General features: G+C 40.6%; 1 protein-coding gene across 5 annotated transcripts in view; it reads left to right on the top strand.

Moving 5' to 3' along the window:
* Nucleotides 1–757: 757 nt before the first annotated feature.
* Nucleotides 758–23756, top strand: part of Nek10 (NIMA related kinase 10) — a 226862-nt gene continuing 203863 nt past the window's right edge. For 2 of the 5 annotated variants that reach the window (XM_046437346.2, XM_046437345.2), the window contains exons 1-4: nucleotides 758–1080; nucleotides 15528–15638; nucleotides 15919–15979; nucleotides 22347–22477. In XM_046437346.2, coding sequence (XP_046293302.1) covers nucleotides 15565–15638; nucleotides 15919–15979; nucleotides 22347–22477 — 266 coding nt within the window. In that variant the 5' untranslated portion in view covers nucleotides 758–1080; nucleotides 15528–15564. Of the gene's footprint in view, nucleotides 1081–15527; nucleotides 15639–15918; nucleotides 15980–22346; nucleotides 22478–23756 lie in introns of those variants that run through there. The other 3 variants (XM_046437347.2, XM_046437348.2, XM_058576694.1) reach the window with 3 other exon arrangements.

The following is a 23756-nucleotide window of genomic DNA, read 5'->3' as shown; positions in this document are numbered from 1 at the left end:
AGGTAGGGCTATACCTGAATAAATTGTCAAGGGAGCATCCTTGTGGTTAAGACAGGACTCTAGACAGTCACAGCATAGGTTCTACTGTCTCCATCACTTACTAGCTCTGTCACTTTGGGCTCTTCAGGCAATTTGTTTACAATTCTAGGATGAAAAAGGATATGACGAGTGGGTGAAATAATATGAGGAAATAACTTGGAATATATCTGGGACAAAATTTAGCACTCAATAAATTTGATACTTAAAGCTCCATGCTGTTTGTATCCTTTTATTGCTTTATTTAATGCAGTTGAATTTTTCTTTAAGAATCTGTAGATATCACATGGCGAAGTGACTTGCCCAAGGACATAAGATGAACTAGTGGTAGTTGTAACATAAAGACCTCTTGAATCCTAGGTCATTTATTTTCACAGCACCATTTTCTCATTGCCCGAGATGCAGCATGCTCAACTGAGAATGTTTTTGTGCCATATGAGTAGCATGTTGCATTGATTTCCTTTTCAAATTAGATCTTTGCTTTGGGAGAGAATCAATTTGATTTTGAGTCCACAGCATTTCCCGAAATACCCCTAGATTGCTCTTTCCCACCCATTTTATTTCAGTTCCTAAAGATTAGGCATCAGAAGTCTAGGAAAATCTGCACAGATTGGGAGACCTGTTCATAGATTGTTCAATGTCCAGGCAAAGACTGCAGTAGAGTGCTAAGCAATTCCTGCCACCTCTTATGCCTGCAGCTTGGGGCTGGATCTTGAGCGTTCTCTGGCTGCTAGGGCAACTCTGGCAGGCGTCACCCGTCGCTATGGCGCTCTGCACGTTGCAGCATGGCCCTTCCAGATTGGCTGAGGCGCTCGGCAAGGTGGAGGAAGATGCCTCGGCATTGGTTCAGCCAGCGCCGGTTGGTGGCAAGAAGGAGGATTTGATTGAAAAACCAACGGTGCAGCGGGCTGAGGTGCTCCAGAGGTTGAGGGGACCCGGAGAGAGCTAGGGGGAGGGTGGGACCCGAAGCAGCGGGTAGCAGCAGTATCAAAGATGACGACGGTTTGGAGATTGTCCTGAAGGAGGGACCGTCCCTCCCGCGTGGTGAGTGGGGCGGGAGCAGGTGCTCCGCTGTGCCGGCGTGCGGTTTGTAGCAGGGTCTCCAGGGAGTCACTCAGGTCCGGGTTGAGCGGCCCGCAGCCTCGGGAGCCAGCTTCACTCCACGGGGGGCGGGGAAGAGAATGCGGGCTGGCTTGGGAAGGGGAGTCACGATAGCCAGTTTCCTCAAAGCAGATGGGTTTGTGTTGGACGGATGGACGGGCAGAAAGAGCCATCCACAACGTTGGATCAAGGAGTTACTCTGGTTAAATGGAGTCTGAGTGTGTCTGTTCCACTCTGCTCCCATGCCTCTGGAAGCTCAGTCTGATCTCCTTTATGAACATTCCTTTTCTGCCTTCCCTTCACATGCTCTTTGCCCCTGGGCTTTTTTGCTCAGTCTGGGTGAGCCCTTCCACTTGCTGTGTTTTCAGGCACCATCTCTCTGCTGATGACTAGAAAGCCTCTGCCTCCAGCCTAGCCTGCTCTCCTATGCCCCAGACTCCAAGATCCGACTGCCAGTTAGCTCCACCAACCTACATGGCATCTCGGCCCACCCCCCACCAGCCTGCTACTGCCCTGGGATTCCCTATCTTTGACCCCATCATCTGCTCAGTTCCCTAAAACCACATCCTGGGCAGCATCTGTGACAATGCCTCTTCTTCGACATCTCAATTTTTTTATTAAGAAGGATATACCTTCTTAATAGATGTTGAATCAGTTCCTGCATCTCCATTCTTCCTAACAAATTCCACTAATCCATTGGTTACAGTATTTGACAACTGTCTCCCCTGATTTTAGTGTGTCCCTATCTAATTCATTTTTCTTCCCGTCATTAGACTGATATTTTAAAAATCAGGGTATCAGGAGCTGAGGATGTAGCTCAGTTGGTTGAGTGCTTGCCTTGCATGCACAAGGCCCAGGGTTCAATCCCCAGCACCAAAAAGCAAAACAAAAAAATCAGGGTGTCTCCCTTCCCTGCTTGAAGTCATGCAGTTATTCCCCATTACCCTAAATCTAGTCCTCAGACCTTCCTTTAGCTTGGTTGTTGCCAGAATATGCCATGTTTTCTCCTGCCAAGTTTTTTAACCTGTCATTCAAGCAGCCTGAAACAGACCCCCAAGTCCCCGCGCTTTTTTCCCCGACTCCCTACTGCTCTCATCCCCCAAGCATTTTCTGTGTGTCGCCTAATTACTTTTCTGCTTCTTCCTTTGAGCCGTGTCTGTGAAGGCAGAACTGTTTGTCTTACTTGCCATCGTTGTATCACCAGGCAAGTGACAGGTACTCCATAAATAGTCACTAAATGAATGAATCTCTAAAAAACGAGGAGTTGTTTTCTCATGACAGGTAGTTTCAGAAAAATCAGGATCACTTCTGGCCAATGAAACTTTTGCTTACAAAAGAAGAATGTTCTGTTTATAGGTTTTACTCTAATTTCAAGTCCCTTGGTAGGTGGAAACTATTTCAATTCACAGTCTACAGTTTCATGCCATATGTGATGGTAGCTGTAAGATTCCATCATACATCCCATAAGATTATTAAAGAGAGAATGACAGTGCAGTATGCTTTCCAAGACCTGTGTTTTGGAGTCAATACTACAATGGTTTGAGTCCTAGCTCCAGTATTTTAGCTCTGTGGCCCATAACAAGTTACTTAGTTTCTAGTCATCTTTTTCATGAGTACAATGGGCCAATCATAGCACCTACCTCATAGGATTGTTTTAAAGATGAAATGTGAATAATCTATACCAGGTGCATAGTACCTTATTGGAATTTGTGCTAATTCCATGGTCAGTTCACAAAAGGTAGAAATCTTCTGATTCTGTCAAGAGCAATTTCTTGGACCACATCATGTCATTATACCACTTGACCAAGAACTTTTGTATATGGCAACAGCTCTGATATAGGTAAGATACTCATTCATTCAGTAAGTATATATTGACCATATGGTGGGTCCAGGGCTTCATGCCAGCTCCTCAGCTGGTAGGTCAAAAGAAAGTGTAACCAGTAGAGTAATTTAGAAAGTGAAAGAAGGGTCTGGAAGTTAGTCTGCCTGTTGGAGCCAAACTTTGAGGCTGAAGGCATAGTGAACTGAATTGAGCACTTGGGTAGCAGAGAGGAGCTAGAAGTTCTTGTAGACAGTTAATAAATTAGCACTTGGGTTTTCATTTATGAACAGAACAAAGGCATCTTTCTCGCCACTGTTCTCAGGGAATTGGAGCAGAGTTCACAGGGCCCAGATTCTTTAGCCAGAGTGCCTGGGTTCAAATTCTAGCTCCTCCACTATTATGAAGTGGAGACCTCAGATGAGTTCCTTAATTTTTGCACCTGTTTCCTCACCTGTAAAAATGTAGTGGTTGTGAACACTGGATGAATTAACACAGATAGGATTCTTAGAACACTAGTGGGTACAGAGGATGTCTCACGTAAAAGTTAACTATTTGTAGTATGTTCTACTTAGGGGAAAGAAATAAGTAATCAGGGAAAAATAAAGCAGAAGGAGAGAATAGAAAATGTTAGCTTGAGGATGGTGTATGTGGCTTGGACTTGGGAATGAGTCTTCCAGTTTTGGAAGATTCAACCTTTCAGAGGAAAGTGACCTCATGATATACCTGACAGGTATCAAGATTAAAAAAAAAATAAACCCAAAACGTGAATATGAGCAGTATTAGCATTATTTCTCATTTAGCAAAACAATTGCTCATATTTTTATGCTTTCTCCTCATCTCAGCTAAAAGTATAACAGTTATTATAATAAAGGTCATGTACTCAGCTTATTAAATCTCATATTCGGATTATTTTTATTCGACATAGCATATTCTAGCTTCAAAGTAGTCAGCAGGGTCAGAGTGACAAAACAATAACTGGCTGGTTTGTATCAAGAAAAGAGACTGTAAAAAAACCTTCTATACAAATTAAAAATAATAGATAATAGAATAGATAAGGCTCAGGAACTGGAACATTGACCCTAAGCCATCAGGAGAAAGTTACACACAGTATTTAGTGTATTTTGCCAAAAGATTGGAAGTTAATTAATTTGAAAGAAGTATGTATCTGTATGTATTAAGGAAGTTAACATTTATCTAGAAAATTCACTTAGACACACAGAGTGCTGGATAAATACCACCAATGAAAGAGGGTTGGCATAGCATTAGAAGAACAGGGAGAGCTCTGCTTGGCTTCAAATCTCTGCCACGTACCAGTTGTGTGATCTGGACAAATGACTTAATTTCTCTGCACTGTATTTTCCTCGTTTGTTAAGCGGGTATGGTAATGGTATCCACCTTACAGATGTATTAGGACTACTGTATTAGATAATGCATGGAAAGCCCTCAGAATGGTGCTACCTAGGGTAACCACCAGGAAAGCGTTTGCTTTTATGGTTGTTATTACTAGATATGAGATCTTGGCCAACTTGCTTACATTTTTAATGCCTCAGTTTCTTCATCTGTAAGTTTAGAGATACTGTACTACCTACCTCATAGGGTTGTTTTGAGGATTAACTAAAAAGTGCTAAAAAGGATAAGAATAAGCCTTCTTAGGGGTTAGGGTTGTGGCTCAAGGGTAGAGCTGCTTGCTTAGCGTGTGTGAGGCACTGCATATAAATAAATGAATAGAATAAAGGTCCATCAACATCTAAAAATATTTTTTTTAAAAAAAGAATAAGCCTTGATAGGCTTAAAAATGGAAATGACGAATTTGACATTGAAATCAAAATTTATTCTTCATGTTCTGCCTAGTATTTTTCATAAGGGATTCAAAGAATGAAGAGAGACATGATTTAACATAAACAAATTGAAGTGGTAATATAATGAAAATATGTATACCAGGAATCATAATAATAACAACTTAAGTTTCCATATCCATTGATAATTTTAAAAGGGGCTTTGCTGTATTTAATCCCAACTATCAGCTTGCCATAGGGATATTTTTATTTTTAACTTTTTGTAAATGAGGAAACTAATAACCAGAGAGGTCTGGGGACATTCCCAAGGCCACCCAGTAGACAAATGGAAACCAGGTCTTTTCTGTGCTGTTGCTCCTTCTGACCATATCCCAGTGGTCCAACCATAAGAATTCATATTCCCAAATGTACAAACTCATATCAGTGGAGAGTAGGCCATTCATATGTATATTCACGTGTATGCTACACTTGAGATAACATGAATACTTCTCTTAGGAAATTTTATTATCCTATTTAGGACACTTGAGGTGGTCTGTATTCTCTGTGGCTTCCTTATATTTATTTATTTATTTTTGTATCAGGGATTGAACCCATGGGTGCTTAAACACTGGACCACATCCCTAGCCCTTTTTATATTTTATTTTGAGATAGGATCTCACTAACTTGCTTAGGACCTCACTAAGTTGCTGAGGCTGGCTTTGAACTTGTGATCCCCCTGCCTCAGCCTCCTGAGACTAGGATGATAGATGTACGCCATTGTGCCCTGCTCTTCATTGCATTTATAAAGAGATTTTTTTTTTTCAAACCAACATTCTGTAGTTACTGGTGCTCGGCTGGGGCAAAGTCCTCACTTCTTGATTTCTTTCATTATCTTTACAGACAAGAACTGTCTTTAGTAGAAAAACAGCCAAGACTGTCAGATGGGGGGTAAAGAAGAGGAAGGTGTCCTTTTTCTGAGGAACATGCCAAAGGGCTCTGTTCTAATTAGACTATCTTATTTGACACTGTAATATTGTTCTTCTTGCCTAATATAATGACTTCGGTCTTTCTACTTCTAAGTGCAGTTCATTTGAATTCCAACAAGGTTTTATCATTACTTTGGTTAAATTCCTCTTTATCAAATGAATTGGCCAAAGGTTAATGGAATGTGACAATAAATTGAATGATCCACATGTAGATTTTTTTTTTAAATTTCAGAGAAGAATACCAATGCTTCCAAACTCCTCATTTATTAGAAGTTCCGTAAGTTGGTGGAAAGCCACCCCGTATCCATTTCCCCAACCTTCACCTCATGCCAAGTTCCTCAGCTTCCGCTCAGCTCATCTACTCCCTGTCTCCCAGCACCAAGTTCTGGATCTTGCCTCCATCCCTTTGCTCACCCCTCTGGAATGTTGTCCACCCACCTCAGGGTTCATCCTCAGGGACTATCTTCAAGTCCCTGGTTCATTCTCCTTTTCTTCTTTCTTCCTTTTGATTTCATTTAATTTATAATGTCAATTGGAAATTATTTTTTTCTGCTTTTTGACATTTCTATTATTCTTATGTAACTTCTCACAGTAGCCTGAGCCATAAAAACTGTTCCTTTTGAAAGAGTTCTTATCAGCAGTTTCCTATGGGTTAGCCTGTCTTTCTAATGACTTCCCCACACACGAAGTTGTGAGCATAGATTTTTGTTTTGTAGTGCCCGGTGGTATTTTGTGCATAGACAGAGCAAAGTAAATAATAACGTGAAGTTAAAATGTAATATTGTTGGATGCGATTTAGTTTTATTTTATAGTTCAGGAAGTACTTCTAGTCTTTGCAGTGTCACCAAATGTTATGAATATCCATTCTTTGACTACTGTGGAAGTTCTAGGAGTTTGGTTTGTATTTACTTTATGACTTATTATGATGATGTTTGACTGTTTTTTCTGGAATTTAGTTTTGACCATGTCTTATTCAGTGCTGTATCCTCAGTGCCTGGTGTATATGCTAGGAAACCACTGAATATTTATTGGAAGAATGAATGTCACCTTTCTCTTTCTTATAAAAATGGGGAATAGGAAGTAATCTTATTATATTCTATAATTCTACATTAATTCTGGGACTAATGATAAAAAAGAAATATAGTATGCTACCTTACTTATTGTTATTGACTGGTTAATGTAAATTCTTCCATCACATCATCTAATTTTCCTTTTCCCTCTTCCCAATACTGCTTCTTAACATGTGGGTCTTGGGTTCATCTGTTCTGACATAGTTCCATTATAAGGTGTGTTGCAGGTAGACTCAGATTAGCAGCCACAAATATGGAATATTGAAAATATTATTAAATGAGAGTTGAGAGGATCTCCAGAATCTATATGCAAATATTTCCCATTGGATTTGAATGGAAATAAACCATGAAAATAAGGAGATTATAGTGGTATCTGTTCACATATTCCAGTTAATTCTGGAGCAGCATTCAGACCCAGTTGGGTTAGTATTGGCCAAGCAAATGAAGACCAGTGCTTAAAACAGTATCTATCATCACAGTACATAGTCAGTGCCTATCTGGAGGAATGAATGGGAGAGGGTCCCATTTCTACTAGAGAAACTTTTGGTTCTTTTTATCCCCAAGTGCTTGTTTTAATATAAAATTGAAATTGCTTAAAGTATGAAGTGTTTGCACAAGAAATGTGTCAAGAGTAATGAAGGAGGAGGGAGACCGTGATAATACTTGCCTTAGCTGGCTACACATTCCTGATGCTGAAGGTTCTGTACCAGCTACGTCTTTGTTCTTCCCCATATGATATGAAAATTCACCACCTACGTATTTCACACGAAGGATCCAGGATAAATGAATGGATGTTTGTAAGCAGCTCAGAGTCCAGGAGGTGAACTTCTACATACATCCATTGTTATTGTATTACCCTTTGCCCTTGACTAAGGGCCAATATCAGTAAGCTCTCTTTCCCATCACCCTAGAGTCGTCTATGGAGTCTTAGACCCTAAAGGTGAACTAGGTTCTGTTCTCTTCTTGTCCTAAAAGTGCTATGTGACTTTGAACACATTCTACCTCTCTGGGCCTTAGTTTCCTCATCTGGAAAATGAAAGGAGCCGAATCATGATTTGTAAGTGATGACTAGTAAATCTGTTTATTATCTGGTGGGAGTGCTTTGTCTTGTTTTACTCAAGTTTTTAGTGCAATTTGGAATCCCTTTGGGGAGGGTATGTCTCCCTTTTTCAGGTTTGACTCAGTGCCACCAGTCTGTCATCTACTCGTCACTCGCCTTCATTCACTGACATTCTGTTCCTGAGCCTAGAGGTGTTAGGCCCCTGACACTGCATGCCCTCGAAGGTTCTTTCTTGCAGTAACCATCTATGTTCTGCTAATTCTGCACAGATTTCCCATTGGAAAAAAATTGCAATGTGGCATAAAACACCATAGCACCATAGAACATGGTGTAAACTACTGTGTAGATTAGAGAGCCTCACTCTTTGAGCTGCAGTGGGAATGCCAGTCATATTTCTTTTCGGATTTCCTCAACTCTTGGCTCACCTTACTTTGAAAATGTGTGTGTGTGTGTGTGTGTGTGTGTGTGTGTTATTTTCCAGCAATTTGATCAATTTAACTCAACAGTTTCTCCAGAAGATATACAGTTCTAAAACACAAACAATTTGGAAAGACCAAGCATCATGGATCTTTAAAGTGCAAATATTCTTTGTAAAAAGAAGACTGTATTCTCAAAGCACTTTAATTAAATAAACTGCCCAAGTGACTGATGCATTTTTAAGCGTTGATTTTGGAAGAGTTCTGGACTTACGTAAAAACTGCAAAAATAATACACTTACCCTTCACTCCATTTCCTCTGTTAACATCTTGTATCACCATGGTATGGTCATCAAAATTAAGAAGTTGATAATTAATCAATGCATTTTAGCATGTTTGTTTTATTTCTGGCTGCTCTATATGAATTTTATCTTATTTTTACTACTTTTTTTTTTTTTTTTAGTACCAGGGATTGAACCCATTAGCGCTTTACCACTGAACCACATTCCCAGCCCTTTTTATTTTTTTTATTTTGAGACAGGGTCTTGCTAAGTTACTTAGGGCCTCACTAAGTTTCTGAGGCTAGCCTCATATTGTGATCCTCCTGCCTTAGCCTCCTGAGCTGCTGGGGTTACAGATGTGGGCCACTGGGCCCAGCCTATTTTTACTACTTTTTTTTTTAAGACCAGTACATTGATAGAGAAATTTAAAGAAAAAATACAGTAAAGAAATTGGAAAAAAAATTTTAATTTTACATTGCTAGTAAGTTATGGGGATGCATGTTCTATAAATTCTTCAGTCTGTCCACCTGAGTTCAGACAGAACTGCAGTTTTATCCCTAATGAGAAAAGCTAACCATAGTTCATCAGAAAGAATAGAGACCCCTCACTGTGGATACAAGGAAGATCTTTCTGGCTGCTGTGGATTGAATCTAGGCCTTGTGCTCATGTGAGGCAAGTGCTCTACTAATGGGCTATACCCCCACAAGGAAGTCCTAACTTCCTTTTGTGGTACGTTTCAGAGCAGTTTATTTTAGTGCTTTTTAAAAAATAATAAATCTGTTATAGCCAAAGTGATTAATGTTAGTCATGCTGAACTTTTTACTGTTATTACTTAACAAGTCCTATTTTTCTTTTAACCACTGGTCAATGTAATAAATGGAACATATAGAAAGAGGCAACCTAAATATTGATAGGAAAAAAAAGGCATTTGGGGATTTGAAGTTATTTATCATAATGACTCGAATGATTTTCTGCTTTATATTTACTAAGGATGGGGCCACTTAACAATCTTTTGAGTAGTTAGCGCAACTACTGGAATAAAAGGATTTTCGGAGGAAGGATCTGAAAACCATATTACTAATACTATGTTTTTTAGTTAGTGGATTTATATTGCACAATCTAGATTAATTAGGTGATTAATTTAGGTGATTTTACTGTGGCATGGATTTCTTTCTCTGTCAAGGTGTTTACCCTGCAATTAACAAGAGATCACAAGCCAACAAGGTATCTCCAGGGACTTCTTTAGCTTTAACCTACATTTTAAATGACAATAGAAGATAGGAATTACTTCTGAGAGATTTTTTTTTTTTCTCAAAATGGCCACATCTGCAAACATGACCCCACCCCGCTAGACCTTGAGTATGGTGATCTTTTCTTTCCCAATGGAGATAGTATTTGGGTCCCATTACTGAGGTGGACAAAGCAAAGATCCTTAGTGTTTCTGTTTGTAAAGTAACTGCATTTGCTTTTCCTAGGAGGCCCCACTCCCTCAGGTGAAAAAACCCAAAAGCTGGGGTTGGGGTTGGGGCTCAGAGGAACAGCGCCCACCTAGAGTGCATGAGGCCCTGGGTTCGATCCTCAGCACCACATAAAAATAAAAGAGAGGTATTGTGCCTACCTACAACTAAAAAATAAATGTTAAAAAAAAAAACCCAAAAGCTAAATTTTGGTTTTCCCATTGGAATGGAAAGAAAATCCATGTTGGTACAAGTGTTATGTGTTGTAATTTCCTCAGCCTCATCTCGTCTGCAAAATAAGTGTTAGAGAATCAGTGGTTTTCTGTTTTTATTTTTAGCAGTGGAACCTTTTTCTCTGATAAATGGTATCCAGAGCTGCAGAGAAGGAAGAGCTTCCATCTTAGTGAGGGGTTCATGGTCAACCTCAACTGCTTGGCCACCGTTCTCCCAGCGTACTGGGCTCATGCCCGCCCCCTCCTGGTTGTCTTAGAATTGACAGTTACTGGGTTAGTCCTCTCAGGCTCTATACTTAGGACCCAGGATCTCCATCAGAGAATCATCTAGGGTTACTGTGAAAACAGCCTGCTTATTTGAGAAGATAGGTTTCAGAACTAGATCATTGCTATTCAGGTAGTCTTTAGGGTTACTGGTTCACGAAGAGATGATTACAGAAGTTCTACAGAAATTTGATGCTATTGTGACATCCAAACACATGATCAGTGGACTTCTTACTGAACAGGATTTGAAACAAAACTTATCATTCTGTAATAGATTGGCAGTTTAAATAAAAAGTTACCCACCATGGATAGTTTCCGAAGCACTGTTGTATGGAATTCTAATTTTCTTTCTAACCACCGAACAACATGATTCCTGAATGCATTCGGTAGTACAACAAACACCAATTAATTTGATTTATAAAGGGCTTTATGAGATATTCGTTGAACTAAAAGAGTAGTGACACTACTATTTTAAAATAGACATTTTATCTGTTCATCCCTTTATTAGGTCTTTGATTGAGTACATTTTCATTGTTGCCGATCATGTGTCTGTGAGTAAGAGCAGCCCAGTCCCTGCCTTATGAGGTAATGAGGCTTTTGCAATGTGGAATGCTTAAGTTTGCAATGCAGGGAGGGCAGGCTGCTCAGGGGGCATCAGGGAGGAGCAGCAGGCTTGAGAGGTCAGAAGAGTCTCTAAGTCTAAAACTAAGGAGTTGTTGGAAAGCTAATAATTCACAAATGGTAAAAATAACTCAGTTCACTCCTTACAGATTATGACACAGATCTTTTTTGACTGCTTACGCTGTGCTCCTATGATGCTACGTACTATTCTGTATATGAGGATACACTTGTGGGTGAAACAGACAGTCTCTGTCATGACCTAGTTCAAGGAAACACATGCACAGCCGAGAGGGTGCCAATGTTGATGAACCCCCAGGTGACATGAAGCAGGGTCCGTGGTGAGTTTGAGTGTGCAAGGAGGAACATGTTGCTGAAGTTCATCAGAGGGGCCATCTCTTAGGAGGGGACCCTGAGCTCAAATTCAGAGGACCTAGAGGAGACAGCTGGGAACATGGGAAGGGATGAGCAAGCACAAGTATGAAGGTTGGCATGTCCCTGGGTACAAACTGCCCCCGTCCATTCTGTGCTGCGATAGCAGAACAGCACAGACCAGGTAATACATAAGGAAGAGAAAGTTAGTTTCTCACGGTTCTGAAGGCTAGGAAGTCCAAGATTAAGGTGCCATTCTGGTGAAGGCCCATTCTTTTACTTTTCCAAGATGATGCCTTGAATCCATCGTGGGCTCTGTTCTTGACATGGCAGGGGAGAGGAAGGGCAGAGAGAGGAAGAGCCACTCCAGAATCCCCTTTTCGAAGGCACTAAACCCACCTCTCCTAGGTCCCACCTCTTAACTCTGTTAGAGTGGCAATTAAGTTTCCACATGAATTTTGGAGGGAACAAATGTTCAGCCATAGCAGTTGCCATGTTTATGGGCTCATGTTTCTCCTTAGAAAGTCAGCATGGCTGAAGTGGAGTAAGAAATAGGGAGAGGACAGGAGAGACCAGAGAGGTGGAAGTCAGGATAAGAAGCCAAGTACTGTAAAAGGGCCTAGAGAGACTGTGAGCCACAGAAGAGTACGATCTGATTTACGCAGAAAGAATCCTTTGGGTTCCTGTGGCTAGAAAGGCAAGGATAGTAACAACGAGACAAGAGGGGGCTTTGGCAATATCCAGTGAGAGAAAATGGCAGCCTGGATTGGGGCGATGGCAGTGGGGAGCAGGGAATGCAGGCTAGTTTTGCTGGTTGGACTAAATGTAAGAAGTAGAGGAAAGGGAAGGATCCAGAATGGCCTCTGAACTTCTGCCTAGAGTTATCCAGGTGGTGTGGTGCCATTTTCTGTAATGGCGAGCATTAAGTATTTTTGGTGCTAGGAGTGGGCGTCAGAGTTCTGTTTGGAACATGTTATATTTGGGGTGCCTATTAGACATCCAGATGGTGACTTTGCAAATCCAGGCAGTCAGGGAAGGCCTAGGGCTGGACATATAAATTTAAAATTATGGATGGTATGCAAAACCTTGAAATTGCAAGAGATGGGTAAGGAGAGAGGCTAGACAGAGAAGAGGGTGCAGGGCTAATTCTGCTGGTAGGCCCCAGGGTGTTCTAGCACCTGGACCGCCCAAGCCCAGGAGGAGGGAAATTGACTCAGTATTCGAGAGCCACTGCAATAGGTTCCATTCAGCTTGTACCCACAGCAAAGATTCTTACACTCCCATCATCCACAGCTCTTTCCCATAGAGTGGGTGAGCATCGTGGACAATATGGGCTCTCCGCCCAGAAATTCTCTGTGATCTCTTGTGACTGTTAGCGTGTCCCAGGTATTGGCTCCATTGTTCTCTTGCTTCTTACAGATAGTTCCTAGGGCACATGATTTAGAGGACATTCCGTAAGCCACTTAAGTCTTTTTAGCTCTACATAGGCATGCCTGGGGTGAAGGTGTACCCCTAGACAGGCATGCCTTGGGCCCTCCTCTAAGGGTTCGTAACCCATAACTGAAGGCTATAGGGATATGAACACTGGGCTCCTTTCTCTCAGGTCTAGATAAACCAGAACATAGTTTTAACTCTCTAGCTCCTCTGTGACATGAGCCTGAAGCTACCCCCTGGGACTTTTTTGCCTTTGCACCCCTGCCCCCCTAACATGTTATTTGCTTCTGGGCGATTTAATTGCCCTTCCTTTCCCCTTTTCCCATTCTGGATTATAAATGTGAGTATAGTGTCATAATTTTTAAAAAAATTAAAATGGAATTTAATTAAATATTTTAAAGCATTCCCAACTTCTGAAAAAAAAATGTGTTTTTTTTTTGGGGGGGGGGCAGAGCGGGAATAGTTTCCATTTTAGCAGCCATCAAGTGGAAAGGATTTTGCTTTTGATCCTAAAGGCAATTGTCTGTTTCTACTGATTCTGGTGAATTTGTTTCTTGTTTAATTAAGTGAAACATTTTCCAGAGAGTTATCTGTATTCACTCTTCCAGCTCACAGAGTACTTGCAAATCTCAAAGAGATAAAACTATTAGGTGATTATTTCCTGTTCACACACCCAGTCAATAAAATTATGGAGATTAAGCAAGAATAAGACAGGATGTTTAACAGGGTTTGATAGTGGTAAACGTGATCGCCCTCCAATGGGAGGCCGTGAGCTTCCCACACCTTCTCAAGCACACAGTGTTGCGTCCTCCATTTCCAACTCCCCAAACAGCCTGTAGCTGTGGGCTGAGCAGGAACCTGAAGCCCAATAGCCGCTGGGATATCCTGGTGACATTTTCTTTCTTTCCTTGAGGAAAAACCAAAATTAGATTCTACTCATTTTGACTGGATTTCCATTGATTTTAAGACTTTGGGGGGACACTTTCATATCTACAAACAAAAACCACTGGGGTCTTTTGCTTTTAAACATCAATTGACAGATTCTCTCCATTTTCCCACTGTCTGCCCTCCCTCTTCCTTTCGTTTCTTCTCTCTTTCTTTAAGGGTAAAGAAGATGCTAAATCAACTTTCTACTTGAACTACTCACAAAATGTGTCCTAGAGTTCCTAAGTGGGGTTTTTCTTTTGCTAGTGATAGAGTTGCATACCTGTGATAGCCTCCTTTACCTTTAGCAGCCTCAGTATGAAATTAGGCATAGTAAATATTCAATAAGTTATTTGTTGAATGAATGGGTCTGTGGTTTTATATCCTTGGCACAATCTTAAAATATCAATACTGTGCTTTGTTTTGCACCAGTGATGAGAATCTTGGTTCCCAACTCTTTAATTCTGGTTAATGATTTGTCCCAAGTATGACTACATTGGGGAAATCCTTTTTAAATCCTTAAAGTGTCTTTGTGCATTTCAGAAAATTAAATTTCACTAGATTCTGTTGCAGTGAAACACCCCTCGGCACATTCCTTTGCTTCTGAATACCTCTGAAACACTTGGAGTTTGACCATAGATTTCACAATACATTGAGGCATGCAATTATAAGACAATAATGCATGCTTTTTCATGCCTGAACAACATATCGAAGTTAAACTGTGGCATTGAAACACAATTGAATTTTTTTTTTGCATCTAATTGAATGAAACCAACATAATATCGAGTTTGGTATTTTGCTATATTATAAGAAGTATTGTATCTTTAGATTTCTACTCTGGAAATGAAAACAATTGACCATAGAAATTAGTTAAAAAGGAAAAAAAAGCAAATTGTTCTCTGTTGATGAACGCATACTTACTTTTTGGAGTTGGGATGAGAAGTAGTATTAAAATTAATACTAGGAAAAGTGACCATGACAGTCATAAAAAGCTTAATTCAGAAGATTGAAATGGCTATTGGACTGTCTTTCTAGGCTGGCCAGCCTCCCAGCCAGATGCTTGGGTGAGTGCAGGGACAGTGTAGGACTGGCCCAGGCTTTCCAGAAGGGCATGTGAAAGCTCTTCAGGTAACTTTAGGAATTTTGGAAATACACCAGGTTTCTGAATGTTACTCTTGACTCTGAGCGGTTATTTATGAGTGGGTGGGACTTTCTCTGAGACTATTAGGGACATGACCCATGATGACAAAGGAACCCTATGATTGGCAGCATATAATTAAGGATTCTTGTTGAGAAAGGTAAGTGAGACAGCATAAAAGCATCGATTGAGCTTTAAGTATTTGTTCAAAGACGTACATTTTGGAAACCCAGAGTGGGCATACGTTTTCTGACATGCAGAACAACACCTGTGGTGCACTAGGTCAGAATCCTTGATATCAAGAACACCCAGAAAATACAGGCTCAGGGGGCCACTATAACCTATGCCCTAAATGTATCTATCCAAAGCTCTTTGAAGAGAGAGGGTATCCATGTGAACACTTTTGTTCTTGTATTAGAAATAGATATGAGTGTTTGCATGTTAAAATAGATGTTGTAAGTGAATCTTGTCTGTATTAAGCGAGAACGTTCTGATTCACCCAACCCAACTCAAGTTTTTCCCTCTGTTTTACTTTGAAAGGAATGCGATGTTAATTCTGGGGCATTGATGGTTTACAATGCCTGATCCAGACAAAAAGGTGAAGACCACAGAAAAGTCAACTGATAAAAAACAGCAAGGAGTCGCCAGCAGGTAACCCCATATGCTCTTTACTAATTATTAACCGAGGCAGTGACTATTGAGCAGATTGAATAGCTTTTTGAGAAATAGTGTAGACTCCTAACAACTGCTACTGCGGTTACAGTGCCCACTGAAACATTTGACCCTTTGTCGAGTTCCAAGGGAAAAATGGTGGGTGCGTCCGCGGTGGTCTATAAAGCAGGCCTGCAAGTAGCAGTGTCACCAGTGGGTAACATGACCCCATTCACCTGGAGCTTTCTGTTGGTTGACATTGTGGTATTTTCTCTCCTAGGGACTATTCAGATCTTAAAAGGCTCCGGTGCCTTTTGAACGTTCAATCAAGCAAACAACAGGTAGTTTTGTTTTTTTTTCCAAAGAATGTGCATGATTTAATAAAAGAGAATCACATGTTTCCAGAGGGATCCATTTAACATCTTTACAAGCACGATATGTCCAGTTTCTTTGTTCTTCGCGTGTCTTCTCTTGCTTCATCTGGCTGTTTCTCTCGTTCCTGGTTCAGGCCCTGCCAAGACTTGGCATCCACAGCTTTTTCATCCTCCTCTCCTGCGGGCACCTTGCCTTTCTCCTCTGCTCATCCCCACGGATCCTCTCTAGCAAAGCTTTTACTCTTCACTCTATAATCAGCAAACTCTTTTATCGAATGCCCAAATAGGTCTCTTCAGAGCTTCATGGAAATTGGTTTTTCCAAAGCACGGTTACCTGGTTCTCCTCCTCCTCCTCCATCTGCTCCTGCCCTTGCTGTTATGATGCAGCTCTTGGGGCTTGGGGCTAATCATATCCCACCAAAAAGGAGAGAGGAGTGAGCTTGGGTTATTTTGAACAGCAAAGGAAGGAATGGTACTCCCACTTTAATTTATCTCGAAATTTTTCTTTTTGGTTTTGCTTCTATGAAGGCTTTGGAAAGTCATGAGATATTAGAAGCTGTTCAAGGAGGTTTGGGAACAATGTAGCAATGCTAATAACAACGATAACAGCTATGTAGCGCTCACAACTAGTAAATGGCAGGGATGGAACTTCAACCCTAGTCTTCTGGCTCCAGAGGCTATTAAATTATATATATTTAGGTCAATTTCTTTAAGAGCCCATGTGGTTAATAATGCCAACCTTAAGGGTTTTTGTTTCATCAACCAAACTTACCAGAGAACTATAGCATTTTTATGTATCTATTTATACTATAGACTGACTTTCTAATGATTTGATGGCATATGAAGGCCGAATAATGATATAGTTAGGGAACACTTACTATGTACCTGTGCTGTACCTGCATTATCTTGCTTAATAATTTACAAATCCCCTTTTTACAGATGAGGAAACTGAGGCACAGAGACATTAAATGATTTCCAAAGGTCATAGTTCTGGACTCAGGCACTCCCATTTTGCAACAGGTGTCTTTAACCATTGAGATATCTTTAAAATGTGTTGAAAAATAAAATTATAGTTAAAACAATTGTGGGATGAGCATTGATTTGGAGTAAAAAAAAATACCTTTACTCTGTGAGCCTATTCTTCTCTGTTATTAATGCTACAGCCTGGGGAAAACTTTCTTCTTGTCTACCTATTTCAGCAGTCACTTTGCCCTTTGTCTGTCTTTGTACTGCCAAAATAATCTTCCTGGTTCTCTGCTCACAAGCCCATGCTTTTTGGAGAGAATTTTAAGACTTTGGTGGGACATTTTTGTTTTGGTTGCTCTCATCGATTCCCATTGTGCTTTCTGTGATGTAATCCTAATACGGAAGACTTCTATTCTTTGTTTTTACTATTCTCTTCTCCCAGATTTCTTCCCTATGAGTTCTAACCTATTTCCCAAACCCACATCTCATGATACCACCTCCGCATATCTGCCATGCCTAAAGTGACCACTCTCTTCCCAAGGCAGCTCTCTCACCAGAAAAGCATTATTTTTCCTCGCACTTTGGAAAGTCTTGTCTACGTATCTTATTTCCTAACAAGATGGAAATTTCCCAGTGCCAGTAAAATTGACTTCTCTCTCTGGTTCACTGTATCCTCTAATTCAGTGAGTTTTGGGTTATTTTTTTTCCTAACGGAATTGTGACACCCCATGAATATGTACAAGCCCCTGGTCCAGGCAAAAGAAATATATGATGGTGGTGTCTTGGTTCTTGTTGGTTTTTTAGCTCAAAGGATGAACTTTGAAGTTCATCCTTAATAGTTCTATTTTGTCCTTTCTACACTTCCTTCTTGACACCTGAAAGGCTTAATTAAAGTTAATTTAACGATTTCTCCCTTTTAGCCAACTTTGGAATTGGCAATCCGTTGTCTGACACATTTGCATGGCATATCTTTTTGTTAAATATTTCACACAAACAGAAATGCATATTTGTAATGCTTGAATTATTCAGAAAGTAGATAGCTCTAAGGAAAAAAAAATGAAAATAACTGTCTTCAATTGGATGAAGGTTCCCAAGGCTCACAAGATTTATGCCTAATTCTGTTTATAAAACTTTCACACATTTGTAATTCTGAACTAATAAGTGTTATTCTGAGTACCTATTCTTATTTCATAAAATAGTGTGGAAAGATTTATAGCAGAAGGAATATTCTGGAGAAGGTAACTCGAGAATTTATTTACACCTTTGCTTGTTCCAGAAAGAATGTAAGGAGTCTGTAAGTGTTGGGAGTCTCCCCGGCTCCAAAGACTAACTTCCCCATCCCTCAAGAAGAGCCATCCAATGGTGAGCCCTGCTGGCTCACATGATCCTTCTGTCCAATATGCATGAAGTATGATGGGTTACCCTTAATTAAATTAAAAACAGGACCAACAATAAAAGTAAAACAAGGGCTGGGAGCACAGTAGAGTTGGGATAAGGCAGAAATGCTCAATAAAATATGTGAGTAGTTCTCACATTTGGCTCTGAGATTTTTAGCAGTCAATTTGGAAAGAAAATTTGAGGTTAAGTCCCATTCACCTGAATTTATGCTGTAATAAGATATGATATGGCCTGGGTTTTTTTTTCCCCCCTTTCTTTCTTTTTGCAAATGGGTCAAGATGACCAATTGCTGGTTACAGAGGAAATCTACCCTGTGGGTTCAGGCAGAGTTGTAGAGAACTGAATGCTTCTCTAGCTGGATCTTTGATGAGCCAGGCCATGTCCCTCATTGTTTCGTTGTGTTATGGGGCTCTGCCTTTGCTCTTTGTCCTGACCGTGCGCTCCCTGTGTCTGCAGAGCTTGCTCTCCACGTTAGCTACACAGGTACCTTCCAGCTGAGCATGCATTCACTGTTCTTTTCTACCTTCCATTCTGGTCCATGATGCCTGAGCTTCCTCCTTTATTTTCCACCTCGACAAACCCCTGTTCACTAATTCTGCAGCTTGTTTCTCAAGCCTGCTTACTGTCTGCAATTCCTCACCACCTGGGGACTATAAGGTCCTTGAAGGCAGAGACCATGGCTGTTCTGATGACTGTATATCCAGATTCTCATACAATGCCTGGCACACCGAGTGTCTGCAACAAGTGTGCTGATTGGGTGAACTCATCTGGAGGTGGTTTCAGATGAGTTAGTTGTCTGGGAACGAAATGGGCATTCATTCAGCCGCTTCCTATTTGAGTATCTACTATATGCCAGGCTTTGTTAGAGGTGACGCTCCCTACAGGGTGACTGAATTCAAAGCCAGAACGCTGATGTGTAAACTGGACATTGTACTAGACTGTGATAAGTGCTGTAAGAGGAGAGGTAAGCTCTCCAGAGGAAGGCATGGATAAGTGCTCACCAGGAGGCTGTTTGAACTGAGCCCTGGAACGTGATCAGTTACAGGCTGCACATGCCCAGGCATGGAGAGGTCAGATACCCACAGGTCAGATAACCAGCAGGTCTGAGGCATTGAGGAGCCAAGGGAACATGCTCCAGGGTTCTGAACTCACGTTGCTTTCATCTGAAGTGGATGGGTTGTTTCAAGGTTCCTATTGTTAAGCTGTGGTCTTTCCAGGAGGAGGGGGGTAAGAGAGGGTCATAGAAAGGGTGAATATGATCAAAGCACATTATATGCGTGTATGGAAATGTCACAATGAAACCCATTAATTTGTACAATTGATATGTGCTAGTATTAACAATAGCACTGAGTTCCGGGTTCAACATAAAAGTGTAAGTTGCGCCTATGGATGCCAAGTTCATCTTATCCACTGAAGCTCCATGAGTTGATTCCCAACACTGGCTGCCTGCTTTGCCCACCAGGGCGATGACTGCTGGACATGGAAACTTTCTGCCCTCTCCTTTGGTGGCTTGAGTTTGTTTTCTCTGTCTTGGCTACTTTTCTCTCTTGCAAACAGTATTCTAGGAATCGTGCCAGTGGCAAGGGGATCTGAAATTCCTTGGACCTGGAAAACCTGCTTCCTATTTTCTCTCTGTTGTAACATTTCGTGTTAACACAGGAAAATTTGCTTGTTGCTGTGGCTTTGTGTCTAATATCATTTGGGTCATCAGTTCAGATCTGAAAAATCACCTAATGACGCATTTGATTTATTTGGCAAATTCATCTGAACAATGGGAATAATTATGAGGATTGAAAGAGTATTGGCAAAGAGGTAGAAGTATACCTGGCACATAGCAAGTGCCTTATAAATGTAATTCATTTAACTTTCACGATGACTCTGACATACATGCATAGTACTTCTGCTACTAGTACTACTACTATTTTTAATATATATTATATATACATATTTTAATATCTTTATTTATTTATTTTTATGTGGTGTTAAGGATCGAACCCAGTGCCTCACACATGCAAGGCAAGCGCTCTATCACGGAGCCCCAGCCCCAGTCCTATTACTACTATTATCATTTCCATTTTAATGATGTAAAAACTAAGGCACAGAGAGATTAAGTAAATTTCCCCAAATCATACAGCTAGCTCATGGTGGATTGACACCCACAGAGCTGATCAGAGAGTTTGTGTGCTGCCTCCAGTATCCATGGCCTATTGTACTTTCACTGACTGAACTGAAATAGAGAGGTAAGTTTTACCTGAAGGAATGTTTGATATGTTTGTGTGTGTAGTGCCAGGGATTGAACCCAGAGCTTCTTGAATGATAAACAAGTGCTCTACCACTGAGCCACACTCTAGCCCTTTTTATTAATATTTTGAAAATTCAACTGTGGTTGGTGTATGAGGAAGGATTTTTTTTTTTTTTTTTGGTGAGCTATAAAACAATGTCCTTTTTAGAATGTATTTTTCTAGAAGATGAGCACCTTTTGGGGAGTCAGGAATATTCTCTTTGGATATGGAAATAATGTTTCCATGTTGATTTCTATCAACTATCTCAGTGGAATAAGACAACAAGTGCTTTATTTTGTAATTATATAGAATATAATCATTTACTGAAAAATGTGTCTTTTCTTTTGTTCTACCCTCTGTTTACCTCATTTGTAATAATTAATTATACAACACTCTTCACTTGTTCTTTGGAAAAGATAAGATATTTATCCATACCATGCTTAATTTTATGTGGTATCAGAAATAAATCTCAGGTTATCTCAGATATAGTAAGTATTGGTAAGAGAAACTATTTGAATACTGATAACTTGACAACTTATTATATGAGTCACTCTCCAGTTCATATGGTAAATGGAGACATGCTATTGTGGTTAATTTAAACAAATTTTCTTTCTTTTTCTTTTATACTAAGTTTTTAACCCAGGGTGCTTTACCACTGAGCAACATCCCCAGTCCTTTTTAAAGTTTTTAAAGTTTGATACAGGTCTTGCTAAGTTACTGAGGCTGGCTTTGAATTTGCGATCCTCCTGCCTCAGCCTCCTAAGTTGCTGGATGTCACTGCACCTGGCTAAATTTTATTTTTCTTATGATGAACTTTTATAAGTATTTTAATGACGTTCATAAATACTATTGGATGTTCAGACTGATTAAAAGTGATAGATTCTCACTTATCAACATATCCCACTACCTGGTAAGCGGTGTGTATACTTGGCTAATGTGGAAGATGGAATGAGTGTGTGATGATTCCTTCTCAGTCTGGGCACACCACGCTATGCCAGAGTGGTCTCCCTGGACCCAGAAACTCTCCAGGTCCACAGCTAAAACACACAAGAAGCTTCAAAATCCCCTGATGACTAGGCCTCATCTCAGACCTGTGTCCCCAGCATTGTACCAAGTGCTGGGTAAACAGCATTGAACCAAAATGGACAAGTTTCCTGATATTATAAGCAAGGGAATGCCAGGGGCGGTAGTTTATGCCTGTAATCCCAGCAGCTCAGGAGGCTGAGGAAGGAGGATCACGAGTTCAAAGTCAGCCTGAGCAATGGAGAGGCACTAAGCAACTCATTGAGACCCTGTTTCTAAATAAAACACAAAATTGAGCTGGGGATGTGCTACAGTGGCTGAGCACCCCTGAGTTCAATCCCTGGCATTCTCCCTGCCCCCACCTCTGCCCCTCCAAAAAAAGATAAGCAAGGGAGACTGAAAATAATAAGTAACCATAAGATATGACAAGTAGTATTGTAAGCTATGAATTAAAAATAGTGTAAGGTAGAGAGTAAATGTTTTAAGTCAAAGATGCTCAACTCTCAGAAAACCCCTCCAGTTAACAGGGCTGTCATCTTACTTATTGACCTGGAAAATCCTTGTGCTCTTTGGCCTCCCCTCTGCCTCCCCCCATTTTGTTACTTTCTTTATCCTGTGCTGAATTGTGATCCTCACGCACGTACTCTGTGCTTCTATTTCTGTAGCTTCCAGCCATTAACTTTGATAGTGCCCAAAATAGCATGACGAAGTCTGAGCCCGCCATCAAGGCGGGTGGACACAGAGCTCGAGGTCAGTGGCATGAGTCCACAGAAGCTGTTGAACTTGAAAATTTTAGGTAAGAAATCTCCTGTGCCCCCAGCAACCTGTTCTCCATAGCTTCATAATGTGTATGACAGGAGCTACCATTTCAAATCTGTTTTCAGAATTTCCCAAGGAGATCCTCGGTTTAATCTTTTTAGTTAAGAGCTTCAACCATTCCCAGAAATAATGCATAAATAACAGGCTTAATGGTCACAGGTGGAACTGACCTGGGACTTTCAGGACACTGTACTGACTTACAGTTGGCATTTGCTCAACGAGGAAGTGGTTCCAGGTTGTGACCTGGCCAGGCTGATTCTGAGCTTTGCTGAGTCTTTGGTCAATCTACATCTTTCCAGTAATGAGAAGAAATAAAAGAATCGGTTGCTGTGAACAGATGTGGTGGCTAAAAAAAAATGTGGTAGTCAAAGCAACCAGGTTTTCAGTTGCAGGGAGAGCACCTCACCTGCAACACTGCAAGTGTCAGCCTGTGTTGATTTCTGTTGCCATGTAGACCTCCGGGAAGCTGTGCATTCTCATGGGCCACTCCCCTTCCAGGAGCTGGTTCTCTCAGTTCTACAATGTGCTTAGGTCATTTGGCACTAAGTGCCATGTAAATAATGAATGGCATGAAATATTGATATGAATATTCTAGAATGACCATTTATTTATTGGGCCTCGATTGTTTTTCCTATCACTCGATTAATTTAATTAGTCCAATAATCCACATGATATAACGTGGGTTCATAGTTTTAAAATATGTCTTCAGTGAGGAACAATAAATGGTTATTGTTACATATCCAGTTTGCCCGTGTCCATGTACTAAGAAATCAGGACAGCCCTCCCCTAGCTAGGGTGGGGACTTACATGCATGCTAATGACATCTAAAAGGCTTCAAAGGCAGATCGTTACAAATGATGACACAAGGTTATAGAACTTGCCTTCAAGAGGGTATATTCATGTAATTCCAGCTTATTTGGCCTAGATCTCAAAACTAGCCTATTTTAACATGCACCAAAATATTACACATACCACAGCAACGTGACCCTTATGTGCATTGTCTTTTATCCTCTTCTAGGATTAAAGTGGAATGCAATGAGGCTATTTTTAACCTCTTTGATAGGCTCTTACATCAGCAAAAAGAACCTGGAATCTGAATATTTCCAAAATTGTATTAAAAACACATATACTTGAAACATAAACAATAACAATCAAGCAGTCACTATGGCTGATGGAGTGTAGACTGTTAATAAATTCCTGTTATCTACAAACAAATATTTGTGACCACCATTGGTATTAACAGCTAAAGTGGCTGG

Source organism: Marmota monax, unplaced genomic scaffold (genome assembly GCF_021218885.2).
Source record: "Marmota monax isolate L192 unplaced genomic scaffold, Marmota_monax_Labrador192_F-V1.1 WCK01_AAM20220418_F8-fsc00021, whole genome shotgun sequence".
Lineage (NCBI taxonomy): Eukaryota > Metazoa > Chordata > Mammalia > Rodentia > Sciuridae > Marmota > Marmota monax.
Note: the sequence above shows the minus strand (reverse complement) of the source record. Positions and strands in the feature narration are given on the sequence as shown.